Here is an 18,486-nt window from a genome sequence, read left to right on the forward strand (position 1 = left end):
TATAATATTTTTTATTAAGTCTTAAGGTTTGTTAAGCAATGTTTTTCTCATGCCTTTTTTTTTCTTTTCACATGTTGCTTATCCAGCATGCAAAGTAATTTTCATTTCAAGATTAAAAATACTTTTATGCATCAGAAAAATTTTCAAATTTCCCATGCAAAATCTTTATAATGCCCAGATAGTTATCAAATGTTTCTTAAGAAAAAAACTTTATATTTTATCTGATATTTTCACTAATGAATCTCTGTACGGGTTCAGTATATTTGACCGATCTTGTAACCACCTAACCACAATAAGAAATTAAGAATATAAATTATGCTTCTTTCGTTCTAGAATGACAACAAAATATAACATGAAAACATAAATGTTTAGACTAAATAGCTTAAATCTCACAGCATTATACATGATATAATATATATCATTTTTATTATATTGACCTTTCAGCTGTGCTTGGCTAACAATACAGAAGTTACAATGATGTGGCACTCGTGCTCTCATGCTACCATATCCAATATTATAAAACTTATCTTTAGTCTTTGCAAAGTGACCCGTCTTGGCTGTGTTTTAGTAGACTAATATTTTGTAAAATAGAGTTACATTTTTATTATCATACATTATATATGTATATAGATTAATACTATTTACAAATAAGTTCTTAAACATATTTTTCTTAAAACATAGAACAGTAAATAAAGAAGTAAAGCAAACAATTGTCTCTTCCAATTATGACCTTAGTACTCGGTTGCTGTTTGACATAGGTTGCTAAGCCTTTTAAAATTTCACAGATGGAGGATATGAAACAAAATAATTTTTTTAGGTTTAAAACATACAGTTGAATAACCAAAAAATCATAAATTACTACATCAATACCAAAGAATTCCACTATAATTTACCAAGCTTAGTAACTAAGCTGTAATTGGGTCTAGAAAAATATGAAATTTCGAGCAGACTAAAGACACAACCTTCCTCCTTGAAAGAGGTGGTGTCCTAACACATAAAAATGGCTGACAAAGCCATTAGGGGACATTCTGAGCTTTAAAATGGTTATTCACATGTCATATATTGTAGTGCATATAAGAGACCAATTCCAAAAATGGAAAGAGGTGAGTGGGGCCACTGTGTTTGATTCATTACATGAGTGATATATCAGCAAACAGAAAAGATACGAGGTTCTTATTTTATATTCTAGCTTGTCAATATCAGTAATTTGAGTTCCTAATTCATAAGACACTATAGACGTAGTATTTTGACATCACAAACATCTAATCTGAACTAGTGCTGCATTCAACATACCATGTGACACACAAAAATCAATGTTTATCTGTGTTTTTTTATATTTTTAAATTAAGAAATTAAATAATGCATAATACCAAAATTTGAATTATAATTTACAGTATGATATCAAACTTATTGACATAAATTCCTGGAATAGTAGTTCAATAAAAATGTTTAAAATGAGTCAACAAACACAGTGACATGGCCTTTGACCAGTCTGGAGAGGGTTCATTGACCGAGTGCTGGATTAATTAATTGATTATATTTAATTAATCAATTAGTGCATACTTACTACCCTCCCCAATACATACACACACACAAAACAGGTGTGCACTTGTTTCATAACTTTTTCTAACACTCCATTATTATATCATATTACTCTTTCTGAAAAAAAAATAAAAAATTGCCACAAGTTTTTTTTTTTCATAGATAATTTGGACATTTTCTACTGGCACATGGATTGCTAATGTGGACTAAATACCACATAGTCACTCTTGCATTTGCTTTTAAAGAATGTGGATAGTTTTATGGAAAGGGGTAATTTATATGTTGGCTAGATAGCAAGATGTGCAAGAAAGCTCTAGTGATATTCATTAAAGTTTAAATTTGCAAAGTGATTAGAAGAGCTTGGGAAATAGTAAATAAACAAATAGAGAGAGGAGAGCTATGTCAGCAATGAGATTGAAAAAGTAAATTAATAGTTTTAGAGATAATTCTGTTAGCTTTAAAGACAAGTTTAGCTGTTATTATTATATTAATTTGAAATTCCTGGTTACAAGTCATTTAACATTAATAGACTTTTTAAAAGAGGAGTGGGATGGGTTGGTTTTTTACATCAGGGATGAGCTGCATTCTGTTGTGAATGAAGGCATAATATTTGGAAGTCAAGACATTGAATCTATATGGGTTGCAAACAGGATTTCAAGGGTATAAAGTTAACAATTAGCAGTTGTTATAGGCCACTTGATCAGACAGATGAGGACAATGCTTAATTACAGAAATTGGGGTTCTAGCTCATATATGGATACTGATGTGATAACTATGGGAATTTATTTAGTCAAACGATGAAAAAGTTTTTCTACACCAAGAGGTCAAACAGCCAATCAGAGAGGAAGCAATTTTAAGTTTAAAGTTAACTACTAATGACGATGCAGTTAAAAGAGTTTAAATGGGGGTACACTTAGAGAAGAATGATCATTGCATAATTAGGTTTGATATTTTGTTTCTTGTTGATATAAAAATAAATTAAAACTTTAGTTCCTAATTCTTGGAATTCCAATTTTTAAGCCATGAAATAAGATATACAAGTGAATTGGGATAAAGAGTTGTAGAGGTTATATGATAAATATAAATGGGAAATTTTTACAAATAAACTGATTTTAATTAAAGATAGGCATGTTCCTAAAAAGAGGAAAATAATAACAGAGAAGATTCAGCCAAACCAGCTTACTAAACTCACAAAGAAGAAAATCGAGGATAAATGTAATATATTTTAAAAAAAAAGTTTAAATTTATAGGAGAGATGAAAGATTCATAGAATTACAAGAAAGCTAGTGATTTGGTTAAAAAAATGAAATTAAGAAACCCAAAAGTTGGCTGAAAAAATTAAAACTAACAGCATGATTCAGGTTAAACCTAATACTTCCCACAGAATTCTCAAGATCAGTAATACTGCTATCATCCTCGTTTGTAAAAAAATAAAAATATTTAAAAACTCAGATACCTTTACAGTCCAACAAAACCCTTGCTGTCAGCATCCTTTAAAGGTCCAATCCCCATTTTAACACTTAGCTTACATTTAATATAATTAAAAAACATGCTAGTTTAAAATGTAAATCAGGAATGAATAAAGAGAACAAACTTTAAGAAAAATAAAGATTATGAGGTTTAAATATACTGTTTCCAATCATTGTGAGAACATATGGAAAAATAAAGTTTGGTTAACATATCTTCAGAAGAGGGTTTTGATGTCAACTTCTTTTAAACTCACTAATTAAAGACTTTGTTTCGTATGATAAAAATATCTAAGTGCATGTTATTTTTATTGACTTTTTAGTAGACTTTATTGTATTAAGTGTTATAGTATACTACATTGTGGAAGTTTACAAAACTAAATAAAAATGTGCTTGTGATATAGTCTAAATCATATTCTGTGTGCTATGCATCATATGTTATAATCATAATATTAAATATTTCATATTTATTAGTCTTAACTGAAATTACTAAAGCCCTATATAATAGATATTACACTCAGTTATGAATTATTTCCCTTTCACCAATTAATAAAAATTTCAGATTTCATTCCATTCAAATTAATTAATGTAATTAATATATTATAAAAGTAACATGATGACTGATATATTTTTTTTTGGACAGAACTAATGAAATTATTGGTCAGTATACATGTATTTCATCAGTTTTTCCTATTTATAGTAAAGATGGAAGTCTTACCAGGAAGGGAAAAAAAAACAAAACAAAGATTAAAATTAATACCACTCTGCTTCATTAAGATAACTTACAGGTTACTTTGCTTGAGTGCTTATGTTGAAAAGTACATGACATTTAGTACTATCACTGGTAGTACCAGTAATTATGATCAAGCAAGTCCTAGAAATATCTAAAGCAAATGTAGATTATAAATATGACATTCCTTGATAAGTTCGAAAGTGAGTTGTTTCAGGAGTAGAGTCAGCTAAAAGATAGTCATTTCGAAAAGATAATAGAGTGAATAAGCTAGTGTGCTAGCTATCACATTCACAGTTACTTTGTGCAAGTTGACTAGATTTTTTGTTAGTCCTTGTATTGTTAGAGGCAAATGTCATTTGTAATATAGGTTTACAACAATTTATAACAGTGTACAAGTGTTCAAGCTTGTAGCAACATTAAATGGGAAATAAACCCATTTTTTATGGTTTACATGGTCTGGATTTTGAATTACTTTCAGCTAATATTAGATAACTTAAAAGAACCCACCAACGAAAGATTAACGTTACAACATTACTAACACACATTACTTTGATATGCATGTACTTGCATTTCAATTAAAATAACAAGAAGACTAATGACATTAGTACTAGTAGTGTCCAGCTTAAGTTTTCATAAACCTGTGCATTAAAGTTTGTAAAATAATTAGATAATACTTGATATGTTAATAAAGAAAGTAAACATAATTACCATGGCAAAACCTGACAATAATGCAGAGGTTCTACTGGATGCTTTCAGTTTTGCTCTACTTAAGTGAAGTCGTCTCCACGATAAGGCGTTCATCATGTTCTCGGGTTTGCTCATTTCTTTCATGAAGGATTGAAAGGCGAACTCACGGAAAACATAGGGATTAATGCCCGTGTCTTCAACCCCTTGCCGGTAAAAAGGGTCATTTCCTGGAACAGTTGAATGAGATATCATTGAGTTTTTATGTCAGTAGATATAAAAATATTAATTGTAAGTATGGTCAGAAAACCTTTGACACACAATATATTACTTCTAGGAACAACAGATACGCAAGACAAGCTCAAGTGATTAGGGATGTACTGGAGTGGAAATGGAATAGAAAATTGTAGCACTAGTGATACTGATAGTTAGTAACGTAAACCGTAACAACAAACAAGGGAACCTAACGACATCTACAGACATTTTCGAGCATGAGTTTGAAGATAGGAATATGGCGGCGTGATATGCTACCACTCGCCAGGCTGATTAGTTAGTCAATTGACTTGATTACAGACTTTTGGTTTCTTCAAGTAGGTTAAATAGCTTCATTACAGATATACTAATATCCATATACATCATTATTAACCAGTCCTAAACTACATACAACATATACTCGGTCATGTAGGCCTTGTTTTCGGTCTATATGCATCAAACCGGTGTTAATAATAGTTACAACTTTGCGACATCTAGTGAAGAAACAGTCAAAAATAGAAGTACAGTATCCTTGTGTGCTGTTAAAAACTTTTATTTAAATATGAGGTTACTATTTGATACATATATATACACGGTTTTTGAAAGTACTTCTGAATACCAAATATACTTTGGTACAATGTAATTTTTAAAAATCTATTTTTATCTATTTTTTCACTATTCTAGTTAAACTGAAAAAAAAACAATTTCGTGTAGTTCCAAAATAAAATTATTATATGGAATATAAATAGGAGTTGAAATTCCTAAGCTTTTTCTGGATTTCAAATGCTGAAATACTGGCCGAGATTCTAAACCTTTCATTTATTTACCTTTTATTTTGTCGTAATAAGAAGTAGTTAAAATATTTGGTGTTCTGCCGATCTATTGATGAATGGCTTGTGTGATTTTACATCGCAATATAACTTATGATAGTTTCTGCCACAATATATGTATTGTGTCTATACGTAAGGACTACAGGTGACATGGAAAAATCTCCGTTTAAATTTTAAAATGTACTGTTTTTCATAGACATTATGCCGTATTCCGCATTTTAAAGGCCCTAGTTTTATCCTTTTCCATTTTTTTTAGCTGTCAGTGTTGTAAATGTTTTATATATAAATGCCAATATAGAGTTTGGATAAACTGCTTATAACTTTTTTTCAGTTTAAACATCTTTACTTTTTGTATCAAATATCATAAACTTTGGCCAAATCGATTGAAATCTAAAGGGGATAATCATTCGATAAGTGAAGTTGAGTTCACTCATTGAAGGCACTAACTAGGATCCAAATTTTCTGCTCTCCGATTCGTACAGCAAATTTGGGTGCCTTTTGATAAAAACAAAATTAATTTTGAATTACTACCCACCAAAGATTTATTGCTGTGGTGTTCTAAAATGGGATACAGAGTCTCAGGATCACCAATTCCCCTGATAAGTACATATAAAATATTTGTTGTTTTTATGATGTGTAATGGAATACAAAGGTTCAGAGTCACCAGTCTCCATAATTATGAAACAACCTTTCCCATACGTTCTAGAGCGGTTTTCTTTTCTTTTGGAAATAAAACGTTTTTGTTAAAAATCATGAACACACTTTTTTAAAAGCAGTCAGTGGTTTACAAGTGGCAACAAGCTAAAGCTTTGTTTATCGGGTTTGAAGAAAGACTCAGCTTATAACCAGAAATGTCTTCTAAAAACTGAATGAGAAGAAAAGTTCATAAGATCTATGTTAATACGAACTTAGCTTGTGTAGTTACTAATAAAACTAGCAACATAATTACCGAAATGCATCTTGAATATTCTTTGTGATAAAGTTCATTTTTTAGAAAATCAGTCAATTATAAAATAAATGTAATAATAAACTGTAAGATGTTATGTAATCATTATTCGCAAAAGATGCGTAGTTAATAGTACTAACAACATTTTGTACTTTTTTATTATTAATTATAGTTTTGTTTCGTTTTCATGTTAGATTATTGCACACTCTCTCACTAGTATTGTGTTTATATAACCCATCCACTGGTTTAATAAAAGTTTGAATAATTATTCAAAGAACTTATTAAAACACTAACCACGTTGACTACAATAAATTCAACATTCGAGAGATTTGAATATTGTTTCTAAAATATGTCAACGTTTTCAAATGTAATAACAGGAATTAGAAGAGTACAACAGAAGTTGTGATTCTGAAACTCTCATGCTTAAACCTATTGGTTATAATTGTTAAGAGATGGCGCAGCCTGTCAAATATACCCGGGCTTGGGATAAGAACTAAGCACAGAAAAATACTCACAAATACATTTTTTATTTAAATGTACAGAAAACTCTATGTATTTTGTTTTTTAAATACTTGATTTTTTACTTTCCTCGATTTCTACATCGAATAGTATATTGTTATAACTTTTTGTGGTAATGCATATAAGTGTTTGTGTATATATATGTAACATAGGCATTCTATTATACACTGCCTGATTCCTTTACTACAACCAGTCTAATATAAAGTTGAGCCGTTTTCGTTATTAATGCCATTAATTCAATGTGGCAAAGGTCCACAAGATGCCACAAGAAGTATTGTTTCATTGTAGCCCAACGCCGCACAAAGGTTCAGCGATAAGCGCGAAGGTTTTATAACGCAAAAATTCGAGTTTCGATCCTTGAAAGGAACACCAATGAATCTGTCGTATTGAACTAAAATCAAAGACTAGTATAAATTTCGTAGATCTCTTTTGTCCTGGCTATTTATACTAATAAAAAAAGAGACCACTTTATTCATAAAAACAATTAACAATTGAAATAAATTTTCGACGTGCTTAGTTATTTGTTGTTAAGCACAAAGCTGCAAAATGAATTATCTGCACTGTGTAAATTTATATTGGTCTTTGATTTTAGTTCAATACGACAGATTCATTGGTGTTAAATTTATATTGGTCTTTGATTTTAGTTCAATACGACAGATTCAATGGTGTTAAGCACCGAAATGAAACTTTATAATATTACATTATACAATAAAAACAACAAATAAAAGACAAATACTACTATAACATTCTTGAATTAAAAGTGTCCTACATGAATCAGTATTCTGATTTTCTACTTTCCTCACATTAAGCTACGAGTGCGTTAAAAAAGTGGCCTTCAATTTATTTGTGTGGATGGTAGGTCCTAGGGTGCTGCTGACTGACTACCTTCCCTCTAGTCAGTAGTTCAAACTAGGGACGGCGACAGATAGGTCTTAGTACCTTTGCAATAAATACACAACACAAATACTAAAATAGATATCTTCTTCTTGTTTGAATATTTGCTCTAAAGTTTAGAATTTGTTAAATTTTGCAGAAAATTATTACACATCATTGGAAAAAGTGATTGAGTGTAATAAGGACTATGTTTATTTCGTCTCCAACAATCATGTTTTACCGATTCGTTAATTTAATCTTTTCAATCAAAATTAGCTTTTTAAGGATATCGTTAAACTTCGTAGTACGAACGCTTTCTTATGTCTTACTCTTTGTAAACTATCTTTATATTGTACATTTCTTAAATATTTAAGAAAGATTTATGGACTTGAACATTTTTAACTAACAAGTAACTTTAGACATATAAATTGGTTGCTGTTTTTAATACACATATAAATTATTATTTTTATATGTTTTCTAATAAAGTTTGTTCCGCAAGAAATACTTCATTAAAATATTTATTGTCATTCTCAAAATACTGTACGCTTGAAATAAGTGTTCTAAAGAGTAAACTATTATTGGATTTATCTTTCAGATTTCTATTTGACAAACATCATACGCAGTTTATTAATTACAAAGAGAAAATATATAAATATAAAAAAATCACTGAACAAAGATGTTCGGTCGAAACTTCCAATATGCATTTCACATTATATATTTCAGTCTTTTGAACACATACATTCGAAAAATGTATTTATTAATTTTTCTGTCAAAATTACAGTGCATCGTAAAAAACGGAAATTATTATTCTAGCTTTCCTATGATTTTGATCAACTGTTCATCGTTTATCATTTATACATTTAAAACACATTCTGAGTCATTTCTATAAAAAATAGACATGAATACAACCCTAATTTATTTATACGTGATCCTTTATGACTACATATAAAGTAATCTGACTCACAAGTGTAGCTGTAAAACTTTTTTTTTTAAAATACAACAACTTTTGTCTCGGTCAAAAGGTAGCGCCACCAGCTTAACTGTCTTACGCTCACTTATTTCAGTTGAATTCTTGAGACATGCATTTGTTTGACAGTAAATAGACAAAATTACCGATAATTATATATTTTTCGACAGATAAATGTGATTTTAATTTGAATACTAGCCCATCTTGGATCGAAAGCACTTCTATAACAAGATATTCTTATAGGTTTAAATAAAAATTTGGCACATAATTATTTAAAAAACTGATTTACACTGAAAGAAAAAGTACCCTAAGTACAGAATCACTCATATGTTGCAAAGCTTAGAGCGATTGAACTTCATCAAAGTAGGACTGGTCTCTACATTCGAACCGTTGTGTATCTATGTATATTATAAATCAAGAAACAATAAGCACTACAACATTGACATTGAGTAATATGAGTGTCATGAGTTGAAAAAATTATTTTGCTTGTTTTATCTCAAAGGTACACAATAGACTATCTGAACTCTGTCCACCGCGGCGCCATTGTAGCGCAGCGGTTCGTAATTAAGCACAAAGCTACACAATGGGTTATCTATGCTCTGCCCACCACAGGTATCGAAACCCGAATTCTAGTGTTGTAAGTCCGCAGACATACCGCTGCGCTACAATGGCGCCGCGGTGGACATTTTGTTTGTTCTTTGTTCGTAATTAAGCACAAAGCTACACAATGGGTTATCTATGCTCTGCCCACCACAGGTATCGAAACCCGGATTCTAGTGTTGTAAGTCCGCAGACATACAAACAAAATGTCCACCGCGTGGAATCGAACTCCATATTTCAGTGTTGGAAGTCCGTAAACTTACTTCTAATCCACCACGGAACGAAAAAGATTTAAATGTCTAAATGTAAAATGGGATTTATTGGACTTCCATTAAAGAACCTTTGACATATTTTTATTAAAATACAAGAAAGTGTGAAGATAAAAACATTTCTTCAAAGACCAATGGGAAACACAATAAAAGAACGTTTTTTTAAAGCATTAGCGAAACAAAATAAAACACATTACTTTTGATTAACAAATTTTATTTTTACAAAAGTTAATAGACGCTCATTCGACTTAACTCATCGGTTATTTCATTCATTTTCAATATCACTTTTAGCATTTAATAAATTTTATTCAACTGTTTTTAACCTAATTTATTGTAAGGCTTTTGGCTTAGAAGTTGTTAAGCACAAAGCTACATAATGGGCTATCCGTGTTCTGCCCACCACAGATATTGAAACCTGATTTTTAAAATCGTAAGCCTGCAGACTTACCGCTGAAACACCGAGAGGGCGGTTGCAAAACAACTAACTTGTTAAACTACAAAACTGGTCCGGCATGGCCAGGTGGTTAGGGCGCTCGAGTCGCAATCTGCGGGTCGCGGGTTCGAATCCCCGTCACACCAAACGTGCTCGCCCTTTCAGCCATGGGGACGTTATAATGTGACGGTCAATCCCACTATTCGTTGGTAAAAGAGTAGCCCAAGAGTTGGCAGTGGGTGGTGATGACTAGCTGCCTTCCCTCTAGTCTTACACTGCTAAATTAGGGACGGCTAGCGCAGATAGCCCTCGTGTAGCTTTGCGCGAAATTCAAACAAACAAACTACAAAACTAGTTCAAAATAATTAATTAAAGTGATACATAAGCAAATTATAGGATAATTCAATGATTAAACCAGAATCTGAACACAATTTGCAGGTTAAGATCGTAGTTTCATATGATTAAATTACAATTTCATTATTATTAGTTTAAAGACATTCTTTCTTTCTTTTTTTGTTAACAGTGTTAGTTAAAGACAGATTGTTAAATAGCCTCGGAAAGTCATCTTCATTGCAGCTTTGAAAAGATCTTAACATGTTAATAAAGCATTGAAAGGAAATATATTATTATGATTCTTCTACTCGTCTTTTATTGGTTGATTTGGAATCACATGATCAAACAACAAGCGACAAAAATAAAAACAAACTGATAAACGATATTTAATTTTAAAACGAAACGTCTACTGAATTTTTTATACCTGTTGATTAATTAAAACTTTTTTTAAATATCAGAGGTATAATGATATCTTGTGTTATAATGGTTTGGTATAAACACATGGTAAACAAACGTTTGAATTGTCATTTCTATTTCATAGACGGATGTGGCTTAATGGTCAACGTGTCGAACTGCGAATCTGAGATTCCGTGGTTCGCGTTCCATTGCCGCAAAATTGCGTAAAAAGTGTGACAGCCAACTATCACAGAATATTTCAAGAGTAGGCGGCAGGTACTTTCCCTGTAATCTATCATTTCCAAATTAGAGACGATTAGTGCATATAGTGATTATGTTACTTATATTCAAAACAAACAAACATTTTTTTTAAATGTATTGTAAGAGTTCTTGCCTTGGTAATGTTTGCTTAACTAGTTTGTTGTTAAGCTTTATTTGAGATTCATTTTTCTATCTGCTCCCCTTTCTCCTCTCACTATTTTTGAAAATGTTTGGTTCTCATTCCTTCTTGTTCAGAGTTATAATTAACCCCACAAGTTTTTGTTTTTCTCTAAATGCGTTTTGAAGAGTAAGTAAAGGTGAAGCCCATACATTGAATAGGCTAAAGATAATGATTTTAAAAACTGTTTTTTAGTTTTATTTGTTTAGTTACGCCTTTGTCAATTTAATTCTCAGTTCTAGGGCCTTAGGGACTGACATGACATTTCGTGGATAACCAAAATATCAAGAGAAACACTCAATTGTAGCATTCCTCTATTGGTTATTTACAAATCTTAAGATATGGAAAAACTTGCATTACAGATCAATTACCCTTGTAGCAACTAACATCTGCGAAAATCTAGAGAAAGATATAAATATGATAAACCACGAAATCGCTTCATATCATTTGTGAGAATACAATACACTTAAATAAATTTTCTCCTCTTTTTAATTCAGTGTAATATATATATATATATATTGTGATTACACTTGTTCCTAACAGATAAGTATATTTTTCAAACCGTAATACATTTATATTTAATATATATATATATCTTTTTGTAAAAATGGCAAGATTAATAACCTAGGGAAATAGCAAAAAAAAAAAAATATTTTCTTAATTTATCAGAATCATTTTCCACCTTTTCTTTTAACTGCTTGTTGCTAGGTTACTGCATATAGCAGGTAATATTACCTAGAAATAGCTCCGAAGAAACGACTTGCTTAAACTTATCATCATCACCACGCCATCTATCGACATTTATAAAATTCTTATAGTTTACCAGCCTTTCGTTCTATTTCTCGCGTTCATGGACATGAGTTTGAGATTCTATTTTTATATTACAGTCTTTTTCTTACACTTTCAGTATTTCGTATGTTATTGCAAATGGTCTTAAAAGGCCAGTCGATAGTTAAGATGGCATCCATATTCCTATAGTAACTACAATGTAGTTAAAAAAAACCTGCCCCCTGTCAACAGCCTCAGTATATACACGCCCTTGAAATGTCCGAAAAGTCACGAGATGTCACCAGAGCTCTTGGAAAACGCGCCAGTAGCACGTAAGTCAAGTAACTTGAACGATCCAGTACGGGTAGAAACTAAGGTCAAATCGTTAACTTCTCAGAGTATCATTCATGGGCCTGACGGAAATGACAACCGGCCAGATGGTGTCCTCACGTGCTCTTTTAACTTCCCGAACGAATCACAGCTCTTTTCAGGAAGGATCTTTCCACATGGCGACAACCTCCCCATGCAAATGTTTTTTTACCATCAAGGCTAATATTTAAATATATTTATGTTTTTTACATCAGTGACAAGAGGATTCCTTTTCCACAGTTTGACTTATTACTTTAAAAAATCTAAAGTTGACGTATTTCAAATGAGTAACCTTTTCACGAACCTGTAACATTTTCTCCCAAGTTTTACGTAAGAAATATTATGGATTTATACTTATTGTGATTTTCTTAGTGCAAAGCTACACAATGAGCTAGCTATCTACCTGCACGTTGTCCACCGCTGGATACCGAACCCCGAAGTTTAGCGTTGTTAGTACGTAGACTTAACGTTGACATACCGGGGGGACTAATTTATACTCTGTCAACATAAAAAAACTAAACAAAAAACTCTTTAAATATGAATATTCTTTTGCACAGTAAAACGCTTTGTTTATAGTTTGTTGTTTGTAATTAAGCACAAAGCTACACAATGGGCTATCTGTGCTCTGCCCACCACGGGTATCGAAACTCGGATTCTAGCGTTGTAAGTCCGCAGACATACCGCTGTGCCACTGGGGGCGTTTTGGTTATAAAAGAAACTAAATATCAGGCTAATCATTATCGATTCTGTAGTTGTTAATAAAACGTCAGCAACCTTTTAAACTTTTATTTTATTTTGTTACTTGTTGGGCATTTGAAAAAAAACATCTCTACAGTTTTCCTTATTTGTGTAAGTTTCTAAATGTCGTACCTGCACCAAAATTGAGCTTGGATCTATACATATATTTATGTTTATACACCTGAATACTTATCAATTCAACTCGTAATTTTTAAGTCAGTTTAACAATTAAGTTATCCTGCTCTGTTTTCGGTATAGCCACGCCAAAATCAGACGAAACTCACGAGCATTTTTTCACACCTTCTGGAACTCTTTTCAGAATCATATTGATACAGATTTTGAATATATACCATTTTAATTTATCCTCGAGCCGTTTCTGTTTTGTTTTATGATGCTATTTCATTTTTTCTACAAGAAAATAATAAACAGTAAAGTATTTTAAAATGTTATCACAGTAAAGATTATTCACGAGATTTGTGTAGTTAGAATAGATTAAGAATTTTAGTACAAAGATAAACAAGGATTTGTTTGTTTGTTTTCAATTTCGTGCAAAGCTTCTCGAGGGCTATCTGCGCTAGCCGTCTCTAATTCAGCAGTGATAGACTAGAGGGAACAACATCCACCGACAACTCGTGGATTACTCTTGTACTAACGAATAGTGGGATTGACCGCCATGTTATAACGCCTCCACGTCTAAAAGGGGGATTCGAGCCTGCAATTCGTAGATTGCGAGTCGAGCTCCTTAACCACCAGGCCATGCCAGGCCCCGATAAACAAGCACTATCTGCGCATAGTCGCTATTAACTTTGAACTGATAGACGAAGAGTAAGGTAGCTAGTTAAAAAAAAACAACGTCAGATCTTGGATTTTTCTTGTTTGACAGAATAGTGAGGTTCAACCATCACTCTTATAACGCACACACGGATTAAAGTGTAGAACGCATTCTTTTTTAATGTTGTTTTTCATACAACGGGGCGTAAGCCATGAACCTTCGGATCCTCAGATTCACAGTCCGGGCAAACAAGCCGACCATTAAGCCACGCTTCATACGCAATCTAGTTCTTAAAACTGTGAAAAATAAATATTCGTGAATATCTAGCCCAAATAACACGTTAATAGATGGTTTCCACAGGAAAAAAAACGTAGCTAATTTAAGGGCTGAAAGATTAGAAAATTAAGTACCGTTTGCACATTTGATCAAGCCCTACAGATGCGTATCTGAAGATAAAATTATAGTGGGCTTCCCACAGAAACGATTAATTTATTCGTTACTTACTCAATTTATTCATTACTTACTTAGCCAAATATATCATTTTAACCGCGAAAGATTTAAATCTTTTGTGCTAATTAGATTTTCAGAACGTTCTTCTGGATCAGAACTTTGAACTCACGAGAAAAAAGGAGAAGAAGCCAGTTTCCACTCCATTTCAAGCCATTAATCTTGCCCTAAAGTGACAAGAGATTCTTTATCTGATAAAACTGCCGGATTATATGCCCATAGCTTAACGTACGAGGTGAAGGACCAGGTAGGTTGAACATTTGGCACATTTTTTTAAGAGATGAGAAGCAGATTAAGAGAAGCAAGGTACCCTTGGATGTATCTTGTTTAAACTCATGATAAATGTACCTGTAAAACCAAGACTCAGCCCTCGTGAAATCAGAACTTTTTTTTTTTTTCACTGAAATATACTATTACGCATGAATTATTAGAAAATTCCATGCTTCGCCCCTTAAGGTTTTCTTCACCTTAGAACTTGTTGTCTCATAATTATCGACTGATATAAGGTGCGTTTTAATTAAAACTTTATTTCTTATAACTCCGCCAGACTCGGCCAAGTTTCACGTGAAGCGAAAGGAACCAGAAACAGCGGCGTACAATATAATGGTCAGTAAAACTGATGTGATTGAAAAATTTCGCCACTCTTACTTTGATGTAATATGACACCGATAATGCTAAAAATCGGATTTAGATACTAGTGGTGACCACAGTGCAGATATTCCATTCTGTAGCTTTGCGCTTAACTACAAAAAAAAAAAAACAAACAACTGATATGACACACATAACTAATAAATAACATACTCAACCAGCTGTCTTGGATATAGGTGGAAGCAAGATATATAACGATAATTATAGAAATATTACAAGATCTGTGTCAGTTAGAGGATACATAGATGCTTATAATTCTAATAACAAACTTTATAAAACATTTTTGTTATAGGATATAATACGATAACATACAATGCATCAGTGACTTGATTATAATGAAGTATACGTCATCTGTATTTGAGTGACAGACAAGATAATAAATATTAATAATATTATCAATATCATAGTTTCATGAAATATACATCATTTGTGTTATACTGATTAAAATATATTACATCTTAGCTACAAAACAATTTGTAACACTTAAAGTGTTTATATTAACACGTCGTAGCTTGTCAATTATCGGATCTTTTCTAAGAGCGGTTTCAGTGAAGTTATTCCGGAAACTTAAAACTGACGTACAACAATAATAAAACTAGATAAATTGACGTAACATGCAATGTAACAGTTTTCTTGATGTGTGGCAGACTAAAAAAAAAATACATTCTCTTCCATTTCTGATTTTCTTTTCTGAGTGAGTTTATGTATGTGCGTGTAAAGCTAGGGGCAATGGGCTATCTGTACTCTGCCAACCAGGAGTATCGAAACCCGGTTTCTAGCGTTGTAAGTCCGCAGACATACCGCTCTACCACTGGAAGGGGGGGGGGGGGCTCTTTTCTGGGACTCTGAAGTTTTTCTTATTACTATTGATTTGTTTTGTAGTGTTGGGTATTTAGTGGCTGAATTATTGAAATAAGCCACTCAGTATCATATATACTATCATCAAAGATCCTTTTCGTTTTCAGTTTCACGTCTACAGCTGAGCTTTGAATTTTTATTTTTTCATGATCTTTATATATTCGTTTCTTAAAATGTACTTTAATTTTTCAACGCATTTTCCTACTTTTATGCTCTTAAAGATAAAAATTCGTCTTTGACCTAGTGGCCTAAATAAGAAATATAATGCGCCAGCTACCAAATCTTAAGCCTTTGCTTCATGGGATAATGACATTTACTTTGATAGGCTTAACAACAGAAAAACAACAACAAAAAACAAACTTGATAAATTAAACGTAATGCATGTAATGTCCTCTTCTAGTACGTTATGCTAAAGTTACTTGAATTGTTGTTCTGGGGTCGTTGCTCTAATCACACAGGTATGGGGGAAACCCTAAATCAATTAGTGAAGAAGTTGGTCCCTGTGACATATAAGGCTCTTAGTAAGGTATTGAGAGGACGAGGAACCATTGGAAATTAGTTTGATTGGAATTGGATTGAGAGGATGTGGATAAATGAGAAATGAGAGGAATCAGATTTAATATGATAATTGAATGCCACTGTTATCACTACGTTCTGAAACTATCAAACTGTGAACCTCACCTACCATAGACATCAGAAGATAAAGTAGCCACAGGTACCATAAGTAACATTATTCATAATTTTACACAATATACATGTTAATCACTATAATATCAAAATATAAAACATCTGGTAGTAGTAATCAGATATGCCATCATTAATATTGTTTGAAATGTTGAAGTTTTTATTTCCATATTATTCTATTATCTGTCGTCCATTTTGATGTAATCCGTTATATATATATAATATATATATATATGTGTGTGTGTGTATATGATAAGAAAAAGCATGAATTGAATTATCAGTATAACAAAATCATAAATTTTCATAAATATATGCTATTATGCAAGTCCTAGTATAATCTAATGTAGAGGTTAATGTAATTTAAAAAGTACATTGCAATAAATATTGATCTGATTTTGTATAACAAAGGAACCTCGTGAGTACTTATTGGAACCTACTAAGTGTTTTGGTTTAGTTGCAGATCTATAGGTGTTGATTAGTTTCCTTTATATTATTCTCTTGCTATTTGATTCTTGGTCTGTGGCCTTAATTTAACAACGGGTGATGATTTTCACGAGAGTTTGCAGTCTAAGCGGTACTCTTCGTGATGTGGCTGTAATTCTTTATGTCCATTTATAACACTCATTGATACATACGCACGTTTATAGGACGTTGTGTTTCATCAATGGACACCAAAGAGGACGTTTCGTGTTATTCCTTCGTTATCTTTTTTACGTTTCGAATAGTAATGGTTGCTTCTGAATATCATCTTTTTGTTATGTCTATTCATAATACTCTTGAATTGCTCTTCTAGACTTGTGGAACACTCCCCCCCCCCCCCCCGAAAGCGCGTAGATTCGATAGGTGGAGAGCACAACAATGAATATATACTTATATCTGAAAGTACAAACTTAAAAACTGAAGTAGTTTTAACAATTACCGTACAAATATTACTACTATTAAGTAATAATGTAACAACAATTAACAAGGGAAAATGACTTATACATAAATGGATTATACGGGGTGCGAGGGGGCGCAACAAAACGCATGTTTATAGAAGGGGGGACGCCATAAAAGTTTCCACACCAATTTTTTAGATAGGGAATTTAAGAATATATTGCCTTTTTTTTTTTCCTTCCCGTTTTAAGAACGAAGCTGTTACTTATGCGATACAGTTCCCTTTTGACTGTAACATTTGCAAATGTTATTCCTTTAGTGCAGATGGTTTATCAGATCCGCTGTTCACACTTTCTGTGTTTATTTTACAATACCTGGCTGATGTTGGCAGAATCTAATACTATTTTGTTACTGAAACCTTTTCCAGCTCCTTAGATCTGTCTTCTACTGTTGGAGGCTAGATCAGATGCGAGCTGTCCCATTGCCTTTGGCAAGTAAGGGAAAGAATTCTGCGGATCTCGTGACCCATGTTATTGCTCTTGGCACACCTCCTGGCCGAATGCCAACTGTGATGTTTTGACGACTAATTATTCCATGGCTCGTAAAAACAAATAAGGTCACTAGTATATCTGAAATGAATGTCTGTTTCGACTGTAGCTGTGATGGATGTTATAAATATACACGCGGCCGCAAAAGAGCTCTTGTCCTATTTAGACGACGACCTTATTCTAATAACCCTTAGCAAAATTAAGTACGTAATTGCTCGAAAAATCCAACTTTTTGTGTAGTTTGAGTTACATGATCCCCTATTCTCCTTTTTTCTCCTTCCCTCCTTCCGCTATCTCTTTCTGCAACTTGCCTATTTGAATCTTTTAGCCCCAAGTGGCTCAGCGGTAAATCTGAAGGTTTATAACTCTAAAACCCCGGTTTCGATACCCGTGGTGGGCCCAGTGTGTAGATATGTGTTTAACTACAAACAAACAA

At 32.5% G+C, this 18,486-nt stretch overlaps 1 protein-coding gene across 2 annotated transcripts in view; it reads right to left on the minus strand.

Moving 5' to 3' along the window:
* Positions 1 to 5,166, minus strand: part of LOC106478772 (calcium release-activated calcium channel protein 1-like) — a 10,993-nt gene extending 5,827 nt beyond the window's left edge. The window contains exons 1-2 of one of the 2 annotated variants that reach the window (XM_013939336.2): positions 5,090 to 5,166; positions 4,450 to 4,655 (exon numbers count right to left, since the gene is read on the minus strand). In XM_013939336.2, coding sequence (XP_013794790.1) covers positions 4,450 to 4,572 — 123 coding nt within the window. In that variant the 5' untranslated portion in view covers positions 4,573 to 4,655; positions 5,090 to 5,166. Of the gene's footprint in view, positions 1 to 4,449 lie in introns of both variants that reach the window. The other variant, XM_022382413.1, reaches the window with a different exon arrangement.
* Between the last annotated feature and the right edge of the window lie 13,320 nt (positions 5,167 to 18,486).

This window comes from Limulus polyphemus, unplaced genomic scaffold (assembly GCF_000517525.1).
Source record: "Limulus polyphemus unplaced genomic scaffold, Limulus_polyphemus-2.1.2 Scaffold248, whole genome shotgun sequence".
Classification (NCBI taxonomy): domain Eukaryota; kingdom Metazoa; phylum Arthropoda; class Merostomata; order Xiphosura; family Limulidae; genus Limulus; species Limulus polyphemus.